At 50.7% G+C, this 12639-nt stretch overlaps 1 protein-coding gene across 7 annotated transcripts in view; it reads left to right on the top strand.

Moving 5' to 3' along the window:
* The window catches only part of LOC139473732 (protein O-mannosyl-transferase TMTC3-like), a 47893-nt gene that overhangs the window by 18105 nt on the left and 17149 nt on the right, over nt 1-12639 (top strand). For all 7 annotated transcript variants that reach the window (XM_071256458.1, XM_071256460.1, XM_071256459.1 and 4 more), the window contains exons 10-17: nt 497-580; nt 782-919; nt 1854-1978; nt 2479-2582; nt 2793-2875; nt 3348-3420; nt 9479-9565; nt 10036-10109. In XM_071256458.1, the coding sequence (XP_071112559.1) occupies nt 497-580; nt 782-919; nt 1854-1978; nt 2479-2582; nt 2793-2875; nt 3348-3420; nt 9479-9565; nt 10036-10109 (768 nt within the window). The remainder of the gene's footprint in view (nt 1-496; nt 581-781; nt 920-1853; nt 1979-2478; nt 2583-2792; nt 2876-3347; nt 3421-9478; nt 9566-10035; nt 10110-12639) is intronic.

Genomic DNA, 12639 nt, shown 5'->3' with positions numbered 1-12639 from the left:
TTCTGGTTCACCATAAACAGTATGTCCCAACGTTGCTGACATTGATGTCTCCCTGTCCCAACATTGTTGACATTGATGTCTCCCTGTCCCAACATTGCCAACATTGATGTCTCCCTGTCCCAACGTTGCCGACATTGATGTCTCCCTGTCCCAACGTTGCTGACATTGATGTCTCCCTGTCCCAACATTGCTGACATTGATGTCTCCCTGTCCCAATGTTGCTGACATTGATGTCTCCCTGTCCCAGTGTTGCCGACATTGATGTCTCCCTGTCCCAACATTGCCGACATTGATGTCTCCCTGTCCCAATGTTGCTGACATTGATGTCTCCCTGTCCCAGTGTTGCCGACATTGATGTCTCCCTGTCCCAACATTGCCGACATTGATGTCTCCCTGTCCCAACATTGCTGACATTGATGTCTCCCTGTCCCAACATTGCTGACGTTGATGTCTCCCTGTCCCAACATTGCTGACATTGATGTCTCCCTGTCACCAGGTCTCTGAAGATGGTGGTGCAGCTGTTAATGGCAGGCCTCCTTCTGACACATAGCATCAAGACAGTGCTGCGTAACAATGACTGGTCAGTAGATGTCCATTGTTTTGATAACAACATGTGTAATTTTGTATCAGTGGACATGATGATCCCCATGTGCAGTGTATTTAAATGGTTCATGACAATTCCCATTAAATTAAGTTTCAATGACAAATGTTAAAGGGCAAGTAATCAGTTGTGGGCTGCTGATCTGTCCCAAGACTATAAGTACTGTCTGTGTGTTGTCAGGGCGTCTGAGTACACGCTGTTCAAATCAGGACTGAAAGTCAACCAGGAGAATGCCAAGCTGTTCAACAATGTGGGCCACGCCCTGGAGAAGGTGGAAAAGTACAGCGAGGCCCTGGAATACTTCGAGACAGCTGTCAGGTGAGCTACTCAGGGCCCTGGAGCACTTTCAGACAGCCATCAGGTGAGCAGGTCAAGGTCTGAAAGACTTCCAGACAGCCATCAGGTGAACAGGTCAAGGCCTGGAGTACTTCCAGACAGCCATCAGGTGAACAGGTAAAGGCCCTGGAGTACTTCCAGACAGCCATCAGGTGAACAGGTCAAGGCCTGGAGTACTTCCAGACAGCCATCAGGTGAACAGGTCAAGGCCTGAAGTACTTTCAGACAGCTGTCAGGTGAGCAACTCAAGGCCTGGAGTACTTTCAGACAGCAATCAGGTGAACAGGTCAAGGCCCTGGAGTACTTCCAGACAGCCATCAGGTGAACAGGTAAAGGCCCTGGAGTACTTCCAGACAGCCATCAGGTGAACAGGTCAAGGCCTGGAGTACTTCCAGACAGCCATCAGGTGAACAGGTAAAGGCCCTGGAGTACTTCCAGACAGCCATCAGGTGAACAGGTAAAGGCCCTGGAGTACTTCCAGACAGCCATCAGGTGAACAGGTCAAGGCCTGGAGTACTTCCAGACAGCCATCAGGTGAACAGGTCAAGGCCTGAAGTACTTTCAGACAGCTGTCAGGTGAGCAACTCAAGGCCTGGAGTACTTACAGACAGCAATCAGGTGAACAGGTCAAGGCCCTGGAGTACTTCTAGACAGCCATCAGGTGAACAGGTCAAGGCCTGGAGTACTTTCAGACAGCAATCAGGTGAACAGGTCAAGGCCCTGGAGTACTTCTAGACAGCAATCAGGTGAACAGGTCAAGGTCTGTAGTACTTCCAGACAGCCATCAGGTGAGCAAGTGGAACCTGTGTCCTGTCCAATGTTCTCTTGCATTAGTTGCTAGGGTATTCCATCAGGTGCTCTATGATGTCTTGTAACAGTGTGATATGTATTGGCAGTTTTGTTTTTATATTTGCAGTGTTCAGCCTGATGACATTGGTGCACATATAAATGTTGGTCGAACGCTGAGCACCTTGAACAGAACCCAGGAAGCAGAGAAAGCTTACAGGAGTGCCCTGGCTCTCTTTCCCCCAGTTATACCTGGTATTATTATTATTATTATTATTATTATTATTATTATTATTATATACTGCAGGTATCCAGGTACTAGTATCTGCTCAAATGCAGTTTTATTTGTTCCCAGACCAGTGAATTCGTTTGTATTCCAGTTATTATTCTCAACTCCCTGGGGAGCTGCCTAGGTTATTTACAGACCGCCATCATATAGCTGGAATATTGCTGAGTGCGGCATAAAACAACAAACAAACAAACATGACAAGTATGCTGCTGTCCCCCTGATGCACTCTCCATGCCGTTATGTCAGTCTTAGGATTTTGTGCCATATTCTCATAACGGTTGCCACAAGCATTCTTAATTGGTCTGAAAAATAATTTGACCTTTTAACACACCATTCCATTTTTAATAGACTTTTGACTAACATCTTTGGTGCTATGCAATGGAAAGTGGCAGATGACAAGTAAAGAATGGGTTGTGGGGAGTCAGTAGTTATCACAATGACTCCAGATGATGACTATTCCCTGCAGGTAAGAGCTACACGACCCGGATTGCCCCCAACCACCTGAATGTTTACCTGAATCTGGCCAGCCTGGTCTCCAAGAACCCAGACAGACTGCAGGAGGCAGATGATGTAAGTCTTACATAGCTGGTGTTCCAGACAAACATCCAGGTCGCTGGCATGGCCAGATTGTAGATGATGTAAGTCTTGGCTAGCTGAGGTCTCAAATATCCCAGTTGCTGTCATTCAAGGCAAGTGAGAGAATATCCTAGTATTGTTAAAGCTGTTAAGAGTCTTCCTTAGAGTGTTTCCTTTGTTGCTGATGCTGGTATCTGTGTGCAGTTGCTGAGGACAGCGGTGTCAATGAGGTCTGACTACATCCAAGGCTACATCAATCGAGGGGATGTTCTGGTCAAGTTGGGCAAGTGAGTCATGGAGATAGAAAAGTAACCTTACTTGTGTGTTCTGGTAGACATGGAGCTCTTTGTCTGATGTGTGTTCTGATAGACATGGAGCTCTTTGTCTGATGAGTGTTCTGGTAGACATGGAGCTCTTTGTCTGATGTGTGATGTGTGTTCTGGTGGACATGGAGCTCTTTGTCTGATGTGTGTTCTGGTAGACATGGAGCTCTTTGTCTGATGTGTGTTCTGGTAGACATGGAGCTCTTTGTCAGATGTGTGTTCTGGTGGACATGGAGCTCTTTGTCTGATGTGTGTTCTGGTGGACATGGAGCTCTTTGTCTGATGTGTGTTCTGGTGGACATGGAGCTCTTTGTCTGATGTGTGTTCTGGTAGACATGGAACTCTATGTCTGATATGTGTTCAGGTAGACATGAAGCTCTATGTCTGATGTATTCTCAGGTAGACATATATGTCTGATGTGCGTCATGTGTTGTAGGAGAGAGGAGGCTAAGCAGGTGTACCAGCAGGCCCTCAAGGTGGACGACGACAATGCTGACATCTATTATAATGTGAGTAATCATTCCCACGATAGTGACATATAACTGACAGTAGAACTTCTTCCACTATCTTATTCTCTTTCTGATTAAATCCTCCTTGGGGCACTTATTGCATTTTCCTTGCTCAAGAAAATCTACATGACATAGTTGTAACCATTTTCCTTAATAAAAAATGTTACCACACAAAAAACTTCGTTTTTGTATGATATACGACCACCCTTACGGGGCCTCACCCCCAACAGCGCCTCACGCCAGGGGGAGCAACTCTCACCCAAATCACTTTCCTTATGACATCTGTAAGAGACAGACGTGTTGACGTTAATACCCTTCCCGCCCACCTCAGAAATTACGGTCTTGTTTACAAAGACCTTCAAACTGTGTACGGGTTGTTCTAAGACAGGCACGAACGCTGCCTAATATGTCTAGCGGAGGACATTGCCTTTACCCCCCAAAAGAGACAAGTTGACTTGTTCCACTTTAAAGAGGTCTATTAAAGGCGGGGGTAGATATCAGATCTACTAAGACATCCCCCCCTCCCCATCTAAAAAGGGTAAAAAAGCTGCCGAGATTGTCTCCCCCGCTCCCTCTCCGGGGGCCGGGGGAGAAGGCTCGAGGGTCCCCGTAGTAAGCACTGCACCCTCTCCTGCACTGTCTTTGGCAGACTGTTCTGCGTTACTTAAGTCGCCGATGGCGTTGATGATGGAGGAGATGAAGTCTCGGCTCCGGCAGGAGCTACGGGCTGAGCCTTCCCCGTTGTCGGCGCCGGACGCGGCTTCGAGATCAGTGTTATGCCCGGCGTCGGCCGAGGCAGGCCACTTGGTCTCGGGGACGATCCGAGACCGGGCTTCGGCTCCGGCTCGAGGTCGCTCCCCAGCAGAGGGGTGGCGGGCGCCGGCCCGTGCACTACCGACGCACAATTTTCCCTAGCGGAGCCAGACGCCTCTTCCGAGGCCGAGGCTTTCACTAGTGGATTCGTAGCCCGGAGCCAGGGGGGTTCCCTTGGTCTCGGGGACGATCCGAGACCGAGCTTCGGCTCCGGCTCGAGGTCGCTTCCCAGCGTAGTGGTGGCGGACGCCGGCCCGTGCACAACCGACGCACAATTTTCCCTAGCGGAGCCAGATGCCTCTTCCGAGGCCGAGGCTTCCACTAGTGGATACCTACCCCGGAGCCAGGTTGGTTCCCTTTGTCTCGGGGACGATCCGAGACCGAGCTTCGGCTCTGGCTCGAGGTCGCTCCCCAGCGTAGTGGTGGCAGGCGCCGGCCCTTGCACTACCGACGCACAATTTTCCCCAGTGGAGCCAGACGCCTCTTCCGAGGCCGAGGCTTCCACTAGTGGATACCTAGCCCGGTGCCAGGTGGGTTCCCTCGGGCCGGGTGCAGAGGCACGTGCGGGACAGGATTGTCCAGGGAGGGAGTTAGCGGGAGAGGGGCCGGCCGACTCTTCGGAGTCGGCCGCGCAACTAACGGGACGCTATTCGTAGCTGTGCATCGCAGATGATGTGCGCTGTTATGGGCATGCGCAGGCGGTGGATGTCGGTATCTAAATACTCGACTTACACACGCCAAGACCTACTTGCTTTGCCGTATAAGAGGGTGCCACCCTCTTCCCTGGGGCTCAGCAGATGGTCCGAGAGGCCGCTCAATTGTATACTTCCATCAAAGACTCATAAGGCCTTGTTGGAGGTACCAAGCGTTAAAACCGCGTAAGCGGGCCTCTCCAATTGTGCCCTCCTACGCTAACGCACGGGTCAGACGTCCAGACCTGCTTGTAAGCCGCCGCTTCCTTCAGGTATAAGGGCGCCGGGAGGAGCAAGAGAGGCACGGGCCGGGGCAAGGCGGCTGGTCGAGGCCAACAGCTTTTTCGCGGGGCTGGGAACGATGGGTTCCCATTAGCGCCTGAAGAGCCCCGGGTGAACCCACAGTCGCAAGTTATCGAACTGCCGACAGCTGGGGTCCACTGCCGACAGCCGGATGTCCCCATAGGCGGCCGACTGGCTCTATTCCTGAAGGAATCGGAGACAGTTACATCACAATCCCCGGACCCCGTCCATTTTAAGGGATGGCCATTTGCCTCGGTGGAAACATCATCCGCCCCTCCCCTTCTCCGGGAGAAAGCACACTCCGGTGCCTGCTACCCGAGAGAAGGCGGAATTCCTCCGTGCCGAGGTCGACGCACTTCTTATGAAAGCTGCGATCGAACCGGGTCCCGAGGGACAGGAAAGCTAGGGCTTCTACTCGACTTGTTTCCTAGTTACCAAACATTGATCTCACCTGTCGAGACAGGAGAAAGGCGTATTTAAGTCTATTGACGTTAGCCAATCTCCACATACCAATACACCCCGAGTTCAAGAAATACCTGAGGTTTTCTTTCGACGGGAGGTGTTATCAGTTCAGGGTTCTACCATTCGGGATCTCTACGGCCCCGAGGGTGTTCACCAAGCTGATGTTGATTCCCGCCCAAGTGGCCAGGTCAAAAGGTCGGTTCTGCCATCCGTACCTCGACGACTGGTTACTAAGAGCTCGATTGCAATCCCTGAGTCAGATAGCTACACAACAAGTGATAGATATTCTGATCACTCTAGGGTGGAAGGTCAATCTCAAGAAGTCAGATCTGAGCCCCACTCAGAATCTAGTCTTCCTAGCAGCTAATTTCAACACGGTGAGAGGACGTGTATCTCTGTCACAAGATATCAAGTCCCTTAAGCGCAAGTCACACTGCTCGTACATAGCTCCAGTTACTGGACAACATGGCGGCGACAGTGGATTTGGTCTGGCGGGGCGCTTGAGAATGAGTCCCATTCAACAAGCACTCTGTCGACTTTGGGCGAACTCGGAAGATCTCGAGACTGTGCTCGAGACTCCGTAGTGGCTCATTACACACCTCCAGTGGTGGAACGAGGTCGGGAATCTGTCCCGGGGGCTCCCCCTCGACACTCCCGTTCCGTCTCTCACAGTTCAAACAGACACTCTTCGGCTGGGGAGGCGTTCTGAATGATCACACTGCCTCGGGACTATGGTCCCAGCAGGAGATCAAACTGCATATCAATGTGCTAGAACTGAGAGCGGTCAGGTGGGTGTTCCAACGCTTCCCGGGTCTGCTTCGTGGCCAAGTGGTTCGTCTAGAGATGGACAACCAAACGGCGTTGACTTACATCCGGAAGCAGCGGGGAACGGCGTCTCCGTCGCTTCGACGAAAGACAGTTCCTACTATAGTGCGACTCTCACGATATCAGGGTGCTACCTGTTTATCTCCCGGGGGTGGACAACGTCCGTACGGACGCTCTGTCTCGCCGGATCCTCGCTCCTCACGAGTGGAGGCTCGACCCGGGGATATTCGGGATTTTCTCCATGTTATACAGGCCGTTACAGGTGGATCTGTTTGCGTCTGGGATGAATCACCAGACACCAACGTTCTGCTCCCGAGTCCACGACCCGGGGTCGGTGGCTCCGGACGCCTTCCAGCTAGATTGGACGGACAGAATTCTGTGGACATTCCCCCCAGTACCTCTGATTTCCAAGGTCCTGTCTCAGCTAAGCACTCAGCCTGCGCGACTAATTGTGCTCCTGGCACCTCTTTAGTCGGCGCAGAGTGGGTTTCAAGTAATACTCAGGTTTCTGGCTCAGCCTCCTGTTATATTACCTTTATGACCGCACCTCCTATCCCAGAACGGGGCCCTCCACCCGAATCCCAGGATTCAGTGGGTGGCTTGGCCACTGTCAGGAATCGCCTCCAGAAGAGCGGTATTCCTGCACGAGTTGCAGACACAATACTGGCTTCGCGGGGGGATTCGACAAACGTTCAGTACGATAGATAGGCCTGCTATGCGCCCTGGTGTGTCGATAGAGGGATTGCAGATCCTTTTTTCTGCAGATCTCATATCTGTGCTTGAGTTTCTCCAGTCGCGACTAGATGACGGCCTGGCCGCATCAACAGTCCGGGGGTACTCTACAGCTATCGCAGCTTTTCACGTCACTGTCGACGGGGCACTTCTGGGTGCACACCCATTAGTGCAGCGCTTTTTAGCAGGTGTGGACAGGATCTGACCGCCAGTCCGGCGGATCAGTCCCCCTTGGGACTTGTCAATCATTCTCGATTGGCTGTCCGGTCCTTCCTTTCGGGATCTGTCGTCTCTCTCTCTTCAGCTGTTGAGCTGGGAGACGGCGTTCCTTGTGGTGGTAACGTCCGGCAGACGGGTAAGCGACATTTGTGTTATGTCAGCCGATCCCGAAATAACTGTCTTCCATGCGGTCGATAAATATCACCGGGACAGAGTCAGTTTTCGACTACCGGACTCTTACCGTCAAAGTGTCGCACACGCTTCCACGTGAACGGCTCCTATTGAGCTACCTGCTCTTTCACAGCCTTCCTCGTCGGGGACCACTGCAAGACATGCTCATGTCTTGGATGTCCGCACGACTCTCAAGGCCTATATCAGCAGAAATATTGGTGTCCGTAAGGATAACCAACTATTTTGCTGTTACGGCGGTAGGAAGGTTGGCTCACCTGCGAGTAAACAATCTATCTCGAGGTGGATAGTTCAACCATTTGTACAGCGTATACGCTTACAGGCAGGGACCCCCCTACCAGGTTGAAGGCTCATTAGGTTAGAGCAGTGGCTGCGTCAAAAGCGTATGCCGCGGCTCTGCACATTGAGCAGATCTGCTCTGCGGCTATTTGGAGCCAGCCGAGCACGATTCATCAAACCTTACCAACTCGACAAACACTCAAGCGAGCGTACTCGGTTTGGTCAGTCAGTTCTCCGAACGGGGCAAAGTTCTAATCTCTAGCCGATTGAGCATTCGAGATTTTAGACAGTCCTCCGGTTATACTGCTCAGTAATGGTCCGGAATTTATCTTCTGCGGTCGATAAATATCAGTCCTTACTACTCGATAATACTCGTATTTTGCGCACGCGCTCCTTCGATCCTCGGGTACCCTCTGGCCTAGCTCAGCGCTGGTTATGGTCTCTCGTGATCTACGCCCCTATATCACTTGTTCAAAAAAAGTGTGGGGTGGGTGGGAGGTGTTTCGAGTTCTCAACTTATGACAAGCCGCAAAAACAGGCTTTATCATAATATATGGTCGACCACGCCCTGTCTCTAGCCCCCGCCTTTCGACGGTGGTGCCTCACGATAAGGTTGGTTCCATTTATTGAACTCAATATTTTATTCTGTTGAATAATCAAATACGATGTATTTATTTACGCCTGTTTCTGACGGATGCCACTTCCTAGATTATCTTTGGGAGTCTGTCTTGATGCAATAAGTGCCCCAAGGAGGATTTAATCAGAAAGAGAATTTTACAAACCTGTAGAGGTTATGAATTCTCTGATGAAATCCTCCTTGGGGCACGGCCACCCACCTCCCCACATTCCGTCAGCATTCGACATATGGAATGTGATTTGGGTGAGAGTTGCTCCCCCTGGCGTGAGGCGCCGATGGGGGTGAGGCCCCGTAAGGGTGGTCGTATATCATACAAAAACGAAGTTTTTTGTGTGGTAACATTTTTTATTAAGGAAAATGGTTACAACTATGTCATGTAGATTTTCTTGAGCAAGGAAAATGCAATAAGTGCCCCAAGGAGGATTTCATCAGAGAATTCATTACCTCTAGTAGCCATTATGAGTTATGTTTCTTCTATGATCTCCTATTGACCAATCAGATTCCACCTCTCAAATCTCTTTCATTATCTCGAAACAAAATCGCGGTGATCTGATCAAGTTAAGCAAAGATAAGGTTTACCTTCCCTGCCTCACTGATACCAAGTGCATGTGGATTGTAGCACATTGAAAAAGATTTGGAAAATATCTATTGAATCAGATGATAGCACACATGCTTTTCAATTCCTTCAATTGGCCAAAATCTGTACAGCAGTCGCCCGGATGTCAATTTTATTACAAGATTTGTTAGTCCATCCAAAATATAACTTCGAAATGCCAGTTTAGTTCACCAAGGGTGGAAACAGGACTTTTATAGTCAGTTCACTCCATTGCCCTAGGAAGATGCCTGTGTGCCAACTTTTACAAGTTTATTTTCTATCACAATGATGATGGAACGTGTTACTCCACAGCTGGGTGTGGTCAGTCTGGAGCTGAAGCAGATTGGGGAGGCCCGCAGATACTTCGAGGCAGCCCTAGTGCGCAACCCAGACCACACGGTCAGCAAGACTTTTCCAACACACAGTTGCCATATCACTTTCTTTTACAGAAAATAAGACATGCATAAACATGATAAAATAGAACATTATATTTGTGTGTTTTTCATGTGATTTAAAATAAATCACTAAATCAGATACTTAATTTCATAACTCAGTTGATTCAGTTGAACATTTCTCACTGGAGTCAGTAGTTGAAAGGAATCATCAGATATGTTCGAGACAGGCATTTATGGTAACGGTGATTGAGCCGACATTTTGTTGTGCATCGTAAGTAGATTTTCACATACGTGTACTAATTATAGGTTTCTTATAAAAGAAATTCAGTATTCAAGGAATGACCTTTATACTCGTCATTTGTTCAAGTTTCTATTCTTGACATGTGAGTAATTCTTACATATTAAGCCTTTATGAGGTTATAATGTTAGAAGTTCATAATGTTGAACCTGTTCTCAATGTTGGCTTTGTTTCAGCAAACGTTGTTCAACTCGGCAATATTGCTGCAGGAAGGGGGAAATGCCAGGGATAGGCCCGAGTCCTACAGAAGGTGGGAGTTGGTGCTGCACATATGTGTGGGCTATTTTGAACTGACAGGGGTGATACTGACCAGGTTTTCACTGACAGGGGTGTCAGACCAGGTCTTCACTGACAGGGGTGACAGACCAAGTCTTCACTGACAGGGGTGACACAGACTAGGTCTTCACTGACAGGGGTGACACAGACCAGGTCTTCACTGACAGGGGTGACAGACCAGGTCTTCACTGACAGCAATGACAGACCAGGTCTTCACTTACAGGAGTGACAGACCAAGTCTTCACTGACAGGAGTGACACAGACCAGGTCTTCACTAACAGGGGTGACACAGACCAGGTCTTCACTGACAGGGGTGACACAGACCAGGTCTTCACTGACAGGGGTGACAGACCAAGTCTTCACTGACAGGGGTGACACAGACCAGGTCTTCACTGACCGGGGTGACAGACCAGGTCTTCACTGACAGGGGTGACCAAGTCTTTACTGACAGGGGTGACACAGACCAGGTCTTCACTGACAGGGGTGACACAGACTGGGGTCTTCACTGAGAGGGATGACACAGACCAGGTCTTCACTGACAGGGGTGACAGACCAAGTCTTCACTGACAGGGGTGACAGACCAGGTCTTCGCTGACAGGGGTGACACAGACCAGGTCTTCACTGACAGGGGTGACACAGACTGGGGTCTTCACTGAGAGGGGTGATACTGACCAGGTCTTCACTGACAGGGGTGACAGACCAGGTCTTCACTGACAGGGGTGACAGACCAGGTCTTTACTGACAGGGGTGACACAGACCAGGTCTTCACTGACAGGGGTGACAGACCAAGTCTTCACTGACAGGGGTGACAGACCAGGTCTTCACTGACAGGGGTGACACAGACCAGGTCTTCACTGACAGGGGTGACACAGACTGGGGTCTTCACTAACAGCGGTGACAGACCAAGTCTTCACTTACAGGAGTGACAGACCAGGTCTTCACTGACAGGGGTGACACAGACTGGGGTCTTCACTGACAGGGGTGACGCAGACTGGGGTCTTCACTGACAGCGGTGACAGACCAAGTCTTCACTGACAGGAGTGACACAGACCAGGTCTTCACTGACAGGGGTGACACAGACCAGGTCTTCACTGACAGGGGTGACACAGACCAGGTCTTCACTGACAGGGGTGACAGACCAAGTCTTCACTTACAGGAGTGACACACTGGGGTCTTCACTGACAGGGGTGACACAGACCAGGTCTTCACTGACAGGGGTGACACAGACCAGGTCTTCACTGACAGGGGTGACACAGACCAGGTCTTCACTGACGGGGGTGACAGACCAAGTCTTTACTGACAGGGGTGACACAGACCAGGTCTTCACTGACAGGGGTGACACAGACTGGGGTCTTCACTGAGAGGGGTGATACTGACCAGGTCTTCACTGACAGGGGTGACAGACCAGGTCTTCACTGACAGGGGTGACAGACCACGTCTTTACTGACAGGGGTGACACAGACCAGGTCTTCACTGACAGGGGTGACAGACCAAGTCTTCACTGACAGGGGTGACAGACCAGGTCTTCGCTGACAGGGGTGACACAGACCAGGTCTTCACTGACAGGGGTGACACAGACTGGGGTCTTCACTGAGAGGGGTGATACTGACCAGGTCTTCACTGACAGGGGTGACAGACCAGGTCTTCACTGACAGGGGTGACAGACCAGGTCTTCACTGACAGGGGTGACAGACCAAGTCTTCACTGACAGGGGTGACAGACCAGGTCTTCACTGACAGGGGTGACACAGACCAGGTCTTCACTGACAGGGGTGACACAGACTGGGGTCTTCACTAACAGCGGTGACAGACCAAGTCTTCACTTACAGGAGTGACAGACTGGGGTCTTCACTGACAGGGGTGACACAGACCAGGTCTTCACTGACAGGGGTGACACAGACTGGGGTCTTCACTGACAGGGGTGACGCAGACTGGGGTCTTCACTGACAGCGGTGACAGACCAAGTCTTCACTGACAGGAGTGACACAGACCAGGTCTTCACTGACAGGGGTGACACAGACCAGGTCTTCACTGACAGGGGTGACACAGACCAGGTCTTCACTGACAAGGGTGACAGACCAAGTCTTCACTTACAGGAGTGACAGCCTGGGGTCTTCACTGACAGGGGTGACACAGACCAGGTCTTCACTGACAGGGGTGACACAGACCAGGTCTTCACTGACAGGGGTGACAGACCAGGTCTTCACTGACAGGGGTGACACAGACCAGGTCTTCACAGACAGGAGTGACACAGACCAGGTCTTCACTGACAGGGGTGACACAGACCAGGTCTTCACTGACAGGGGTGACACAGACTGGGGTCTTCACTGACAGGGGTGATACTGACCAGGGTCTTCATTGACAGGGGTGACGCAGACCCCTTAAGAAGCAATTTCTCTTTCTAAAAGAACTCCTTGAGTTTGTGGTGAAACACTGCTGGTACTACTTGGTAACAAGAGTCTCACCTTTCTTCAATATGGACGGTAACTCTCCATGTGATCTTGG

The sequence above is a fragment of the Haliotis cracherodii genome, unplaced genomic scaffold, assembly GCF_022045235.1.
Source record: "Haliotis cracherodii isolate W230 unplaced genomic scaffold, xgHalCrac1.p SCAF_3, whole genome shotgun sequence".
Lineage (NCBI taxonomy): Eukaryota > Metazoa > Mollusca > Gastropoda > Lepetellida > Haliotidae > Haliotis > Haliotis cracherodii.
The sequence above is the reverse complement of the archived record's forward strand: the minus strand, read 5'-3'. Positions and strand labels throughout refer to the sequence as shown.